Raw genomic sequence first — 14,396 nt, 5'->3', positions numbered from 1 at the left:
GCCACAGTGTGGATGAAACTTAAGAACATGATGCTCAGTGACAGAACCAGGTCACAGGTTGTACGACTTCATTCATATGGAGTGTCCAGAACAGGCGAATCCACAGAGATAGAAAGTTAGTGGTTGTCGGGGGTTGGGGAGACTGCTAATGAGTCTGGGGTTTCCTTTTAGGGAGATGAAAATGCTTTGGAATTAGAGGTGATGGTTGCAGTTCACCATGAATGTGCACCAAATGACACTGAACTGTTCACTTTAAAATGGTGTGTGTGTGTGTGTGTGAATTTCACCTAAATAAATAAAAAGTATTAGACTCTAAAAATACATGCAAGGAAGTCCCACAAAGTTCAGCTTTTCCCGTTTCCTTCTATCCTTTTGCTTTTGGAGTTGACCTTGACTCTGGGACACAGCAGGCGCCAGGCAGAGCTGGTGAAGGAGGGGATGCCAAGTGCCCCTGCCCGGGACCGGGAGCAAATGAAATCAAGTGTACGGAATAATGTGTATGGAATAATGTATACGGACAGACGGACAGAAAAATGATGGACCTAGAACCTCCCCAGGCGCCTAGGTGGGGGAATCCAAACAGAGAGGGTGGGCGTGGGCGCCCCCTGGCGGCGGTACTCACGGGCCCGTCATCAGCTCCACAGGCCGGTCGCAGGAGATGCATTTCACCTGCTCAAACAGTTTCCTGGAAGACAGCCAGCCGTCAGCTGGTGCACCGTGGGGTAAGGTCTATCTGTTCCTCAGGGTCAGGACCTCCCTCCACACCCTACTCCCCTGCTGACCCAGCCCAGCTCAGCTCAAGTCGGCTCTGCTGGCCCCTGCTGATCCCTACCCTGTGGCTGCCTGGGGCACAGGTAGGGGATACAGTGTGTGTAGTTAATGTTCCTGCCCCAAACACAATGGAGGTCTTGAAAACCAGGGGCCTCTGGAAAGCTACCCTACACAGGGGATATTTGGAGGGATGAGGGGTCATCTGAGGACAGGAGACCCCTTCCCCACCCCAACACTGAGTCCGTCTGCCTGGGGCTCTATCTGGATGGGCTGGGGGACATGGCAAGAGGGCTCCAGTCCCAGATCCCCAGGCTCCCTGTGAGGCCTTGCATGGCCCCTACCCTCTGTGAGCCTTGGTTTCATTCGTGGCAAGAGGGCTTTAGAGCAGATGTGTTCCTGGAGCCCCTCGACAGCCAAGGCCAGAGCCCCTGGGTGCCCTCAGCTCCATCCCACCTTCACCCTCCTCCCTGAAGCCGGAAAGCCCCACCCCTTTCCCCTGGGTCCACAGGTCTAGAACCCTTCTTCCCAGAATCCGCTGGGATGCCCCTCTGGTTTCCTCTCTGGAGAGAGGGTCTCCCCAGCCTCTGGGAGCTGCACCCCTACCCAGGTGGGGCTCACTTCCTAAAGCCGGCAGCACTGTCAGGGTCAAATCGTAGGCCTTCAATCAGGAGATTCCTGAGTACTTTCCAGATCTCATCCATGTCTTTCTTCAGACCATTCAAATCACTGTGGACCAGCTGCAAACAGCCAAAGGGAAGAAAAGAGCTTTTAGTCAGCTAATTCATACACACACACACACACACACACACACACACACACACACACACACACACACACACTCCCCTGTCCCCAGCTTCACTCCAGAAAAGGAACTGCAGCAAAATTACACAGAGTGTAACAAGATTAAACTGAAACAGTGAGGGGGTCAAGGAAAAGGAAAATGACAAAGCTTTGGTTAAGGTTCATCTCCCTAATGCATGCTGTTGCAAGTGGTGAAGTGAGCTCCAAACCCCCAGTGTAGGCAACCCACTAATCCAGTTTTTGTCTATGGATTGCCCTGTTCTGGACATTTCATATAAATGGAATCACACAATCCATGGCCCTCGGTGTCTGGTTTCTCTCACTCAGCATCATGTCTGCAGGGGTCACCCAGGTAGCAGCATGAATCTGAGCTTCATTTCTTCTTATGGTTGAATAATATTCCACCACAATTTGTGGATGGATAGACCACAATTTATCTATCCATCTGTTGATGGACATTTGGGTTGCTTCTACTTTTTGGCTATTATGAGTAATGCTGCTATGAACATTTGTGTACAAGTTTTTATATGGACCCATTTTCATTTCTTTTGGGTACACACCTGGGCCTGGAAGTGCTGGGTTGTATGATGACCCTATGTTTATCTTTTTGAGAAACTGCCAGACTGGTTTTCACAGTGGGACTTGTGAATTTTTAAATCCAGCATGTGACTCTTGATCTTGGGGTCATGAGTGAGAACCCCATGTTGGGGGTAGTTTACATGTTTGTTTTTTTTAAGATTTTATTTATTTATTTGACAGCGAGAGATACAGCAAGAGCAGGAACACAAGCAGGGGGAGTGGGAGAGGGAGAAGCAGGCTTCCCGCCAAGCAGGGAGCCCGACACAGGACCCCAGGATCATGACTAGAGCCAATGGCAGATGCCTAACGACTTAGCCACCCAGGTGCCCCTGTTGGGTGTAGTTTAAAGTGTTCCTTCCAGTGCCCACATTTTGGTCTCTAAACACCACTCCCCACTAACAGGAACCGAGACTCTGTAGAGAAATGACTGAATCAGGTCTGAGGAAGGGAATGTTGAAGATGAGCCTGGAACATCTTGTCCTTTAAGGAACCAAGACCGCTTTCTGAGACAGAGGGTCAAGTCAAAGGGCTCAGAGGCCAGCTCACAGGCCAAAGATGAGAACATGTAAGTGACAAAAGAAATAGTAACTTAACTGATTGAGCAAATTGAATACATTAAAACCCATGATTCACAGTGACATTCACAAAAAAGAAAAGAAATAAAAAAAACAGAAACCCCCATTTGCCACCATATATTGGAGGTATCTGTAGCAGTGATATCATTCTTGAACACCAGTAATTAAAGGAAATAGCTCATCATTGTTCTCATCTTTCCTGCAAGAACAATATTTCAGGGCGCCTGGTGGCTCAGTTGGTTAAGCGACTGCCTTCGGCTCAGGTCACGATCCTGGAGTCCCAGGATCAAGTCCCACATCGGGCTCCCTGCTCGGCAGGGAGTCTGCTTCTCCCTCTGACCCTCTTCCCTCTCGTGCTCTCTATCTCTCATTCTCTCTCTCTCAAATAATAAATAAAATCTTTAAAAAAAAACATATTTCAGGGTAATTGGCTCAAGCTGATGAGGGAGAGCTCTTCTTTTGGGATTTCTAGCTGGTAAATGGAGAAGCAGTGCTAAGATTAGAGAACTCACTATTTTGCAACCGTGAAATAACCAGTTCAGGAAACGATTCTCAATTTATGAGGAAACCACTAGGAAAATGGCCAATGAGGCAACAGACATTTCCAGGGTGCCAAAGGGTCACCCCCAAATCACTTGCTGCTTATAAGGGGGGAATGTACCTTTACAGTGGTGCCATCAGCTTAGCATCGCTGGGCTCTGATGAATCTGCTTCACCACTGAAGGGACCACTGGCCAGCATGACGTACCTGCCGACCCAAGGTGACACGAAGTGCACAGCACCCCAAGAAGACTCTTTCCCCCAGCTTCCTATTTTGAAAACTTTTAAATCTACAGAAAAGTTGCAAGAATAATCCAAAGGACACTTGGACATCCATTTAATCAACTTTTAACATTTTACCACATTTTCTTTATCTATACGTGTGTGTATCTGTTCATTTTCTGAATCATTTCAGAGTGAATTGCAGACATAATATATCACCCCTACCTATAAAAAGTTAAACAGAGGATTACCATATGACCCAGCAATTCCACTCCTGGCTATCTACCCAAAAGAACTAACAACAGGCATTCAAACAAAAATGTGTACATGTATGTTCACAGCACCATTATTCATAATAGTCAAAGGTGGAAACAGCCCAAGTGCCCATCAACAGATGAATGAATAAACAGAATGTGGTCTATCTTGTCGATGGAATTAGTATTCAGCTATAAAAAAGAATGGAGATCTGATCCATAAATGAACCTTGAAAACATGATGCTAAGTGCCAGAAGCCAATCACAAAAGGTCACAGTTATGTATGATTCCATTTATATGAAATGTCCAGAATAGGCAAACCCACAGAGAAAAAAAGAAGCCCAGTGGTTGCCAGGGGCTGGTGGGGGGTGCTGCCTATATGAGTATGGGCTTCCTTTTGGGGAGATGATAGTGTCTTACCACCAGACAGAGGTAGTGCTTACAGAAAACTGTGAATGTACAAAATGCCACCGATTTAGTCATTTTAAAATGGTTAAAGGTTAACCAGCTGGGTGTGGAGCCTGCTTGAGATTCTCTCTCCCTCCCCTACCTCCCCGTGTGTTCTCTTTCTCTAAAACAGAAAGACCGTGATACCTCACTCATAAATACCATAGTACTCATGAGGACATTTTCTTTTTCTTTTTCTTTTTTTGTTTTTTAGCTTTATTTATTTATTTTTGAGATGGGGTGGGGCAGAGGGAGAGAGAGAATCTCAAGCTGACCCTGTGCTGAGCATGGAGCCCGACGCGGGGCTCAATCTCATGACCCTGAGATCACGACCTGAGCTGAAACCAAGGGTCAGAGCCTCCACCAACGGCACCCCCCCGGTGCCCCGCCACCGTGAGGACATTTTCTTACGTGACCGCAATGCCATCAGGACACCGAACACACGAACAGGAATTCCTGACTTTGCACCAATTCCCAGCCCATGTGTCGAGCTGGCACAACTGAACCAGGACACAAGCCAGGTCTCCTCATGAGCTGCATTTGGTTGTTTTGTCTCTGGAGACACTTGTAATCTAGAACAGTCTCTGTCTCCTCTCTTTTCCCCACCCCATCATTGAATTATTGAAGAAAAGTAGGTCAGTTGTTCTGTAGATGAGTGGACTCACTCAGGCTACAATTCCGCACTGATCTGTGTGACTTTTATGAGGAACGTGTCCCTGAGAGAAACACGTCCGTATCTGCTTTGCTTGTCATTACATCCACTGTAGGTGCCCACTGCGCAGTTGATGAACGAACAAATCCTCGTTTTGCGGAGGAGAAAGCTGAGGCTCAGGGAGGTCATACCACTTGGGGCCCATGGCCGCTCAGGGGAAGCTGGGACTTGCACCCAGGGCTGCCGGACTCTGAACCCAAACTGCAGGAGCTGCACAGCACTGTAATTGTTGGTTTGACTGTTGCTGTCTCTCTACTAGACAGTCTCAATCAAGGCAGGGGCTGGGACTCATTATCAACATTTCTCCAGAGTCTGGCTTATCACAGGTGGTCAGTAAATGACAGAAGAAGAAATAAATGATCAGCAGATTCCCCCCCGCCCACCACCCTGCCATGCCCCTTTGCTGGGCCAGGCAGGAGAGTTATGGTAGTCAGCCTCCAAGGTGCTCCCAGCCCACACCTCTCGGTCCTCACACTCTCTCACACGGAGTAGGGCTGGCCTATGGAACCACAGGATGCTACAGAAATGATGCGGTGTGGCTGTCCTAGAAGACAATACACAGCTTCCGTTGGGCTCTCCTGGGTCACTCATTCTGGGGAAGTAGGCTACCATGTTGTGATGCCACTCAGGCAGACTTGAGGAGAAGTCTGAGTGGCAAGGAAGTGCGGTGTCTTGCTGACAACCACGGGAGACTGCCATCTTGGAAATGGCACTTCAGCGGGCTGAAGCCCCGATGGCCTCTTGACTGCAGCCTCATGGGAGAATCTGAGTCCCTCAGCTAAGCTGCTCCCCAATTCCTGGCCCTCAGCAAATCTGAGCATTTGTCGTTTCAAGGTGTCACATTTCAGGACTACTTGTTATGCAGCAGGTGACAGCTGCTATGGGGTACTCACCTTGGTGCTCAGGTCCTTGCTCAGCTGCTCCAGAGCTTTCTTCCAGTCATCCTCGTGGGTCACGACCCTGAAGAGCATGCCCTGAATCATCTCGTTCAGCTCTGTCACTACTGTCTCCAGGTCGGCCCGGCTCGCCTTGCTTGCCAGGGTGCTCCTGTCGGCTTTCTAGAGACACAGGGGACTCAGGGAGCCAGGGATGCTGGCGTGGGAGCAGGAGGAAGTTGGGGGATCCAACCACTCTGGTCTGTGTTTTTTAGTCTGGGACCCTGAATGCCCGGCCTTGGTTTAAATTCAACCTTGGGGTCTAACTGGCTCAAACACGACTGTCAGGTCTAAGCCAAGGTCTTCCTGTGGATGGAGAAACTGGTGCATGGTTTTTAAGTTCACATAATAAATTGTCATTAATTCTGAGTCACTGAAAATAGGAGTTGACAGGACAACTTTGGGGAAGCTTCCCTAGCCCTTCTATATGAGAAAGATGGAAGGAAATTGTGGGATGTTCTCTGCCTGGTTTTTGTCTTGGCTGGATGACTCCATTCCCCTGGGTGGGAGAGTTGGGCTCAGGATGCACAGGCAGGAGGAGAGAGGAAACTGCTCACTTATCTCTTTCTTTCTTTCCTTTTTTTTTTTTTTAAGATTTTCTTTCAGAGAGAGAGAGAGAGAGACTGTGCATGAGCACAAGCATGAGCTCAAACATGAGGGGGGAAGGGGCAGAGGGAGAAGCAGACTCCCTACTGAGCAGGGAGCCCGATGCGGGACTCGATCCCAGGACCCTGGGATCATGACCTGAGCTGAAGGCAGACGCTTAACTGACTGAGCCACCCAGGCGCCCCCACTCACCTCTTTCAACTCCTGCTCCATCACACTTTTGTCCACCTTGTGCATTTCAAGGTTTTTAATTTGAGCATGGACAATCTAAGAACAGAAGAAAATGGCATGTTCCCCGTCCCTGGAGACCTTGGAAATAACATCTTCCTCCCATGTTGACACTTGCCACACTGCTAGGAAGGGACAATGGGGCCAGGTGGCTAGCAGGTAGGGTGGGCACATCCAAAGGTGTGGATTCCAGATGCCAGATCAGAAGGGAAGGAACGTGAGCCTTGGGACAAGATGTCCCCTCAGAGGTGGCATCATAGGAACTTGGCGGCATGGGGGGAGGGGGGCAGACTTGAGGAAGGAAAACATAAACCAATGCTAACACTTTGGTTCCCTGGAAGTTTGAGGCAAGTTCAGCTCTTATCTGTAATGGGGTCCCAGTGAGAACTGGAGTCTATTTATCCACCAAGCACTTGGTGGATAAATAGGCACATGCTGTGCCCCGGTGTCAGGAGGAAACTCTCATATCCCACCCCCTCACTCCATGAAGAACCAGCTCTGCTCGTTAACTCTGCCCGCTCTCCATTTTCTGGACCCTGCCTGTGGCAGCAGCAGCTAACCTGCTTGGGAAGAGCCTCAGAGCCTCACCACTTCCTGAGCCATGTCCCCAGAGCCTTGTCCCCAGCCATGTTTCCTCCAAAGCTGGAAACAGGCTTCTGTTTCTTCCTTCATGTCTGGTTTCCCTCTCACCCTTAGGAACAGAGCCCCTAAACTTTGAGCTGGCACCTGGCAGCCCAGAATCATGAATTCATTTCACACCTTCTTTTATAGCTCAGTATGACCACTGGGGTGTAAATGGAAGTGGGCAGGAAGTAGGTAGGAAAAATAAGAAATATTTAATGATGTATGTCCTCTCTGCTGCTGGCTTGAATGCAGAGTTAATGACTGGAGTGCCAGTAGCCATCTTGTTCCTTGAGGTGAGCTTGGGAATGGAAGTCATACACCATGGAGTTCTATACCAGCTCTGGACAAACCACCTCTGAGTTTCTTGAATGTGAATGGGAAATACACTTACACCTGGTTTAAGTCAGTTATTTGTGGGTGGGGGGGGCGGAGATTATGTTATCTGAAGTTGAACCTAATTCTAATAAGTGCCAAGTTCCATCACATCCACCTTGCCTGAAGATGGGTCCCCAAGGTCTAGAATGGGAAGTGGAGGTATGGAGGGAAGGCCCTGTTTGGGCCTCAAGTCAGGTTGCTTCCTCCAACCCCACATAAGCAGAGAGCCCTGACCTTTTGGAGTCATCAGGCCCAATATTAATACTTACATCTCCACTTGGCTCTTTCTAGTTAAAATCTAGAAATAAAGAGGAGTGATTGGGCTTAGATCTTCTAACTTCTGTTAGGGTCACCTGTGTACTGGGTTGATTAACATCTTCCCCAAAATCCATGCCTTCCCAGAACCTGTGAATGTGGCCTTATTTGGAAATAGGGTCTTTGCAGATATATTAGTTAAGATGAGGTCATACTGGAATCCATCGACTGATGTCCTTATAAGGAGATGAAGACAGACACGCAGAGGGAATAGGGAAACAAGAGATTGGACGGATGTGGCCACAAGCCAAGGAATGCCTGGAGCCACCAGAAATTGGAAGAGGCAAGAATCCTCCCCCAGAGCCTTCTGTCAGAGCGAGGTCCTGCCAACACTTGGATTTTGGGCTTTTAGCCTCCAGAACTGTGACGGAACAGGTGCCTAGTGTTTTAATAAAGAATGCAGTTTGCGATCATTTCTTACAGTAGCCCCAGGAGACAAATACACCCAGTCAGTGGGAGGACTAGGACGCAAGCCTAGGCCTATCTAACCCACAGCCAGGGCTCTGAACCCCAGCACCAGGCCGCCTCCCGGCCGGGTGAGCCCCACCAACTCCTTTGCCTGGATCGGTTTTCTGCTCTTTCACGGGGCACTAATCCCTTAACTCCCCCACAGCCTAGAGAGACAAGAAGTGGCATCTTCTGGCTAATTCTGGCAGAGTCAGCACTCCGTACCCACTGGCCGCCTTACCCGTGTCCTCCCACACCAAGCCCAAACTCTGAATATCACCGTTTGTTTCAAGAATGGTTTTGGAATGCAGCCTCTGGCTTATGGAAGACACTTGTCCCCTTGCAAAACGCAAATCACGTTTTCCGTAAGGTCCGTAAGAAAGAGTTTGGCCCCCACTTATTTTCTGGCTGGGGTCTCAGTGGGAAACTCTGAGAGAAGCACGCCAAGGGGACAGAAACATTTCCGTCTTGACTGGATGGTGGGGGCATGGCTACACAAACAGGCGGACGTGGACTGAGCTCTTGGACTTAAGACTCGGGCATTTCACTGTGTATAAGTTACACTCCAGTTAAAAATAAACAAATACACCACTGACCCCTCCCCCCGAAGGGCCTGGAGGGTGTCTGTCTTGCTGACTGCAGCATCCCCAGCCACTAGCAGGGTGCCTGGTGCAAAGTGGACGCTGGTAGTACAGGCTGAATCACTCAGTGAATAAATAAGAGGATTTCTTGTGCCACCTGCTGTGTTCCTGATGTTTCTCGCAGACATCCAGGGAGAGCTTCACATCTCCAGATGTTGCAAAAGAACCACAGCGGATGGGTCTGCCCTCCCTCATTTCCCCGGGAAGGGCTGCACAGGGCTGCTGATTTCTTATCGCCTGTATTCATTTAGGAAATATTTAACGAAGCATGGGTTGTATACGGAACCTTGCTCCAGGTCCTCCCAGGGCTAACTTTTATAAGCAACGGATTCCTGTTGGCACAGGGGAAGGGAGCACAAAGGCTGACTTGTTCTGTTTGGCACTGTTTGGACAGGCCTTGTCCTCTGCAGTTTCCCTTAACAAGCAACAGCTACTCGGAGGCAGACAGTGAGCAACTCCTTCCCCCGGCACAGGGTGGACCAGAGCACTGGGCACACATCACGCGTGCCCGGGCACTGGCTCCAGTCTTGGTCGGGGAAGGCACCCTGCAGGGCATGGCAGCCCAGCCTCCCTGTAGGGCAGTTGACAGGGAGGGCCGGCAGCTGGCCAGAAACAAGGGAGTTCCCAATCTCGGCACTCACAAAAGTCTGCGCCGGCAAGCCTGCGGCCCCTCTGGCCACACACAGCACCCTCACCCTAGCTCAGGCTACGACTGGTTCCCCTTTCAGGAGTTCTCTGCATGCCAAAGGCGCCCTGCGTGTGTCATAGCCTGATTCCTCTGTGTCATGGTCTCAGGAGGGGGAGATAAGCCTTCGCCTTGTGCCTCCTACATCCTCATGCATCCCACCAATAGCCCCCTGACTTGGAATCGGAAGCCCCCGTGGAAACCATCTCCGGTGGTTTTGTGTGGGGTTTTGTCTCTTATACTCTGAGGGAAGGTTATCTCCTCCTGCTAGGAATGACTCTGAGTGCTCCTCCAAAGGTTGGGGACACCTCTGAGACAAGGCATGGACTGGACAGCTCCTGAGGACCATCAATCAGGTCAGGGTCATCAGGCCAGCTGAGTCAGACCCTCCAGGCCCACGGGAGGGGGTGTCAGGCTGAGTGAGCCTCAGCTAGGTGCTCTGTGTCTGTCTACACAATTGTGGGGTCAGCAAATCTGCGGTTCCAGAAAGACACACACCCCCCGCCCCCGGCCCATGCCCCGACGCTGAGAATTCACCAACAATCTGGGTTAGGGGAAATGTTAGGAACCTAACAGTTGATGCAAGAAATCCTCTTATTCATTCACTGATTCCCTCAGCACATTTTGAGCATTTGCTGTGTGCCAGGCACCCTTCTGGGGGCGGCTGACCCAGCGGTCTGTAACACAGACATTGCTCAGGCCCTCTTGTTTCTATGTTTGGAGGTGCAGGTGGGGGTGGTGGGATTTGTCTGTTGCCACTGAGGTGTAATTCACACAAAGTAAAATGTCTGTGCAGCATCCCTAGTTTCCCCACCATCGGTGTATCCGTGAAACCTTCAGGGAGGGTCCGAATGTCCAAGCGAGGAGCCCTCCCTGCAGCTGCCCACCCAAGCCCCCAGACCTTCAAGTCATCCAAGCGAATCTGCAGCTTCTCCACTGCCCTGTCCAGCACGACGTGGTGGTTCTTTATCTTCTCTATCTGGTGACCCCAAACTCTCTCGAGTTCCTCCTCCTAAAAGGGGGAGACATGGACAAAAAGGCCTCTGCTTCTAAGGTCACCATGGCTGGGGAAGGGGCATGAAGAGTATACCAGGCCAACGCGTCTCCAGCCTGTCTCCAGCCTGCCACCTAGGTGACCCCCAAAGACCCTCGCCACGGAAACCACACAGGCACAACCCACTGGGACCCCTGCACCTGCCAGGTCTGCCTCCTCGGCCCCACTGACTCCCCCAGGCTGCCTTTCAGCTATGGGACAGACAAATGCTATCCTGGGTCAGGGACTCTGCCATCAGCCCACCTCAAGCCACCCGTCCCCTGAAGCTCTTTCTGTCTGGGGCACTCACCTTTATCCTGGATCTCTGGAGGGTCCCGATCTTTTCCTGCAGTACGTCCACTGTCGTCCCAAGCTTGGAAGAGGCTCCCATATTAGCTGCAAGCAAAGGAGGGGGTGGCTGTCTGGGGCAGGGATGGGGAAAGAGGCTTCATCTAGAGCTCCACCTGCTTCTGAAAGGAGTCGTTGGAAGTAGTACTGTCCAAAGCAAGAGAATGTGAGCCTGGGGGCCTCTGAGGTCATTTAAAATTTTCTAGTAGCCACATTCTTTTTTTTTTAAACTTTTTATTTATTTATTCATGAGAGACAGAGAGAGAGAGAGAGAGAGAGAGGCAGAGGGAGAAGCAGGCTCCCAAGGAGCAGGGAGCCTGATGCGGGACTCGATCCCAGGACCCTGGGATCATGACCTGAGCCGAAGGCAGATGCTCAACCATCTGAGCCACCCAGGCGCCCAGTAGCCACATTCTTTAAACAAATCAAAAAAGGAGGAGGCCCTGGGTGCCTCTGTCAGTTAAGCGTCTGGCTCTTGATTATGGCTTAGGTCATGATCTCAGGGTCGTGAGATTGAGCCCCCTGTCGGGCTCCATGCTCAGCAAGGAGTCTGTTGGAGATTCTCTCTCCCTCTCCCTCTGCCCCCACCCCCACTTGTGCTCTCTCTCTAAAATAAATAAATCTTTGAAAATAAAAAAAGGAACAGGTAAAAGTAATTTTGATATTTTCTTTAACCCAATATATTCAAAATAGTATCATTTCAATATGGGATAAAAAGAAGTGAGATATTTTATGTTCATGTTTTCATATTAAGTTTTTAATATCTGATGTGCGCTTCACACTTAGAGCACATTGGCACTGGACCTCGCCCCATGTCACAGGGTTGAAAACTACTCAACTAGACTATTCTGCCCTCCACTCCCCTCAGCGAGCATTTTGCCCGTCGAAGACATAAAATCAGAGCATAAATCTACCGTTTTGGCTGCCACCCAGAAAGCTTCTGTGGTCTTTAAGGATATGTATGTTTGCCCGGGAGTAGCTCCTAACCCCACACGGACCATGTCATCCGGGGTCTGTTCAGTGGGTCATTCTGGCGGGATCCAGACTTATCGAAACATTGTACGGTAGGGCTGTGTTGTATGGGCTGTGGAAAGGGAGTTTTCCAGAGTCATTGTGACATGCGATTTTCCTTCTTCAGGGCCAGCGTTAGACCCCAACCACCCCTCTCCCCTATGAGGAGACCTCACAGTACCTTCGTGATGAAGGAACAGACTAGTAAGAGGCAGATGCTGAAGCCAAAGGAATGAACAGCTAATGGTTAATACAGCTTTTGTTGGGGGAGCTCAATGAAGGAGACGAGGGACTTCTCGAAGGCTGCAGGGAGGGAGGGCCTGAACCAGGCCAGGCCTACCTAGGTAATTCAAGCGCTGTTGAAGGGTGGATGACAGCTGGGCAAACTCTTCTTTCAGGGAGTCGTGTCTAATGGGCATCTGGGCTATGCGGCCCATGGAGTACCTGACGGCCGTCTTCTTGTCTTCAGGGGTCACAGCCTTTTGGGCAGTCAGCATGACCTGGGACAGGGTCCTTTCGGGAGGGAGGCTGGTAGCAGGGTACAGGGGAGAGAGGTCCTCACCCAACACCTTCAAGTCCTCCACCTCTGTGTCCTCAGTGAAAGCCAAGGCCCCGCGGGAAGAGCCCGCGCCCAAGCTGTCTGCGAAGGCCCCTAAGGGCCCGGATGCAGCCACAGACGTTGCTATGGTGGCCAACTTGGTGGCAGGGGCATCCCTGATAGCCTTGGCGACAACCTCGGCTCTCCGGGCCGCTGAGGTGGCAGCAGCTGCGTAGGAGGCTGTAGCACCGGCCACGATGGCCGCAGTGGTCTTCGGGCGCTGAAGGGCAGACTGGGGAGTCTTAGCAGGTGCCTCTTTGGGGACCCCAGCCCTGGGGGCCCCAGCCCCGGGTGCCCTGTCCTGAGGGGCTGGCACGTCCTGGGATACATAGTCTTCCTCAATTTCTGAGACAGTTGGGAGCAGGTGCACCTCTGCCTGGCCAGACTGTGACTGCAGCGGACGGGGCCACGCTGAGCCAAACTCCCTGGCTGGCGGTGGGGCCCTGAAGTCCTGGGACTGTGCAGGCTCCAAGAAGCCTGAGCCCCAGAAGGGCCACGTGCTAGCCCTGGACAAGCCTCTGGGGGAAGGCCAGCGTTCTCGCGGCGAAGGCTGAAGCCCTGGGGCAGGTGCATGCCCGGGGGCAGTCCCAGGTCCGAGAGCAGGCCAAAGTCCAGGGCCAGCCCCAGGTCCAAGGGCAGGTGAAGGGCCAGGGCCAGGCCCAGGTCCGAGGGCAGGCCAAGGGCCAGGGCCAGGCCCAGGTATGAATGGAGGCCAAGGTGGTAGTGTGAACCCTGGTGTCAGACCGGGTCCCAGCACAGGCCCCGGAGCAGGCATGGCCTTGGGCTGTGGCCCTGGCGTGGGCACAGACCCGGGCTCACGTCCCGGAGGCTGCCCTGGGCCCTGGGCCCCAGTGAGTAGAACAGCTTGGTTATATTCCTCCTCCTGTAGCTGCCTGGGGGTCTTGTTATGCCAGATAGTCTCCAGTAACCTGGGGCTCTGGATGGCCTCTGAGACCTGGACATGCCCAACAGCTTCATGGTACTCGGTGGTCTGAGGAGGACCAGTATCTTGGAGCTGCTCCACCAACTGCCACAGGTCTGAATCCTCAATCTGTGTTGGACCAGATCCTCTTGCAGAAGTTCCCTGCAGAAAAGGGGCAAGGCTGCCCAGGGCTGCTCCAGGCCAGCTCAGCAGTCACCCTGCCTTCCCCGACCCTCCGCTGCTGCCCCTCCTTTTCCTCCTTCACTCACAGGGTTGAACATGGCCTCGTGGAGGCTGCTCCAGAGCACCACGTCCTCAGCTTTGGGGATGGTGAGGATTTTGCTCTGGAGAGTAACCTGGGGGGCAGGAGAGGAGGTTGAGAATGAGGGGTGATGCCCTCGGGTGGCTCCTTTGTCCACACTTGCCTTTCTAGATTGTGTTCTCTTCCTTACTCTTTCCTGCCCACAGCACCCCAGGCCTGGAGGTCACGGGACTGGGAAGGGAAGCGGAGGCTCTTACCACTTCCCGCTGCAGTGCATTCATCCTCCTGCTCTGTCCTTTCAGATCTTCGAACAAAGTATCCATTCTTTCCGGCTGTATCTGTCAAATAAGCCGAGTCCATGGGCCAGGGGTGCAGGTTCTGGTCCTGGCCCTGCTTGCCCCACAGCTCAAAGACAAGGACTCAGCTCTAGGTGACTGAGTTGGAGAAGGAAGAACAGATTCCAA

General features: G+C 51.6%; 1 protein-coding gene across 1 annotated transcript in view; it reads right to left on the bottom strand.

Moving 5' to 3' along the window:
• C10H16orf96 (chromosome 10 C16orf96 homolog) overlaps nt 1–14,396 on the bottom strand; it is a 36,945-nt gene that overhangs the window by 9,904 nt on the left and 12,645 nt on the right. The window contains exons 3-11 of the mRNA XM_027611879.2: nt 14,190–14,270; nt 13,940–14,026; nt 12,491–13,832; nt 11,102–11,187; nt 10,660–10,770; nt 6,636–6,710; nt 5,796–5,960; nt 1,390–1,508; nt 623–685 (exon numbers count right to left, since the gene is read on the bottom strand). Of these exons, the coding sequence (XP_027467680.2) occupies nt 623–685; nt 1,390–1,508; nt 5,796–5,960; nt 6,636–6,710; nt 10,660–10,770; nt 11,102–11,187; nt 12,491–13,832; nt 13,940–14,026; nt 14,190–14,270 (2,129 nt within the window). The remainder of the gene's footprint in view (nt 1–622; nt 686–1,389; nt 1,509–5,795; nt 5,961–6,635; nt 6,711–10,659; nt 10,771–11,101; nt 11,188–12,490; nt 13,833–13,939; nt 14,027–14,189; nt 14,271–14,396) is intronic.

The sequence above is a fragment of the Zalophus californianus genome, chromosome 10 (genome assembly GCF_009762305.2).
Source record: "Zalophus californianus isolate mZalCal1 chromosome 10, mZalCal1.pri.v2, whole genome shotgun sequence".
Classification (NCBI taxonomy): domain Eukaryota; kingdom Metazoa; phylum Chordata; class Mammalia; order Carnivora; family Otariidae; genus Zalophus; species Zalophus californianus.
This window is presented reverse-complemented; position numbering and strand designations above follow the sequence as displayed.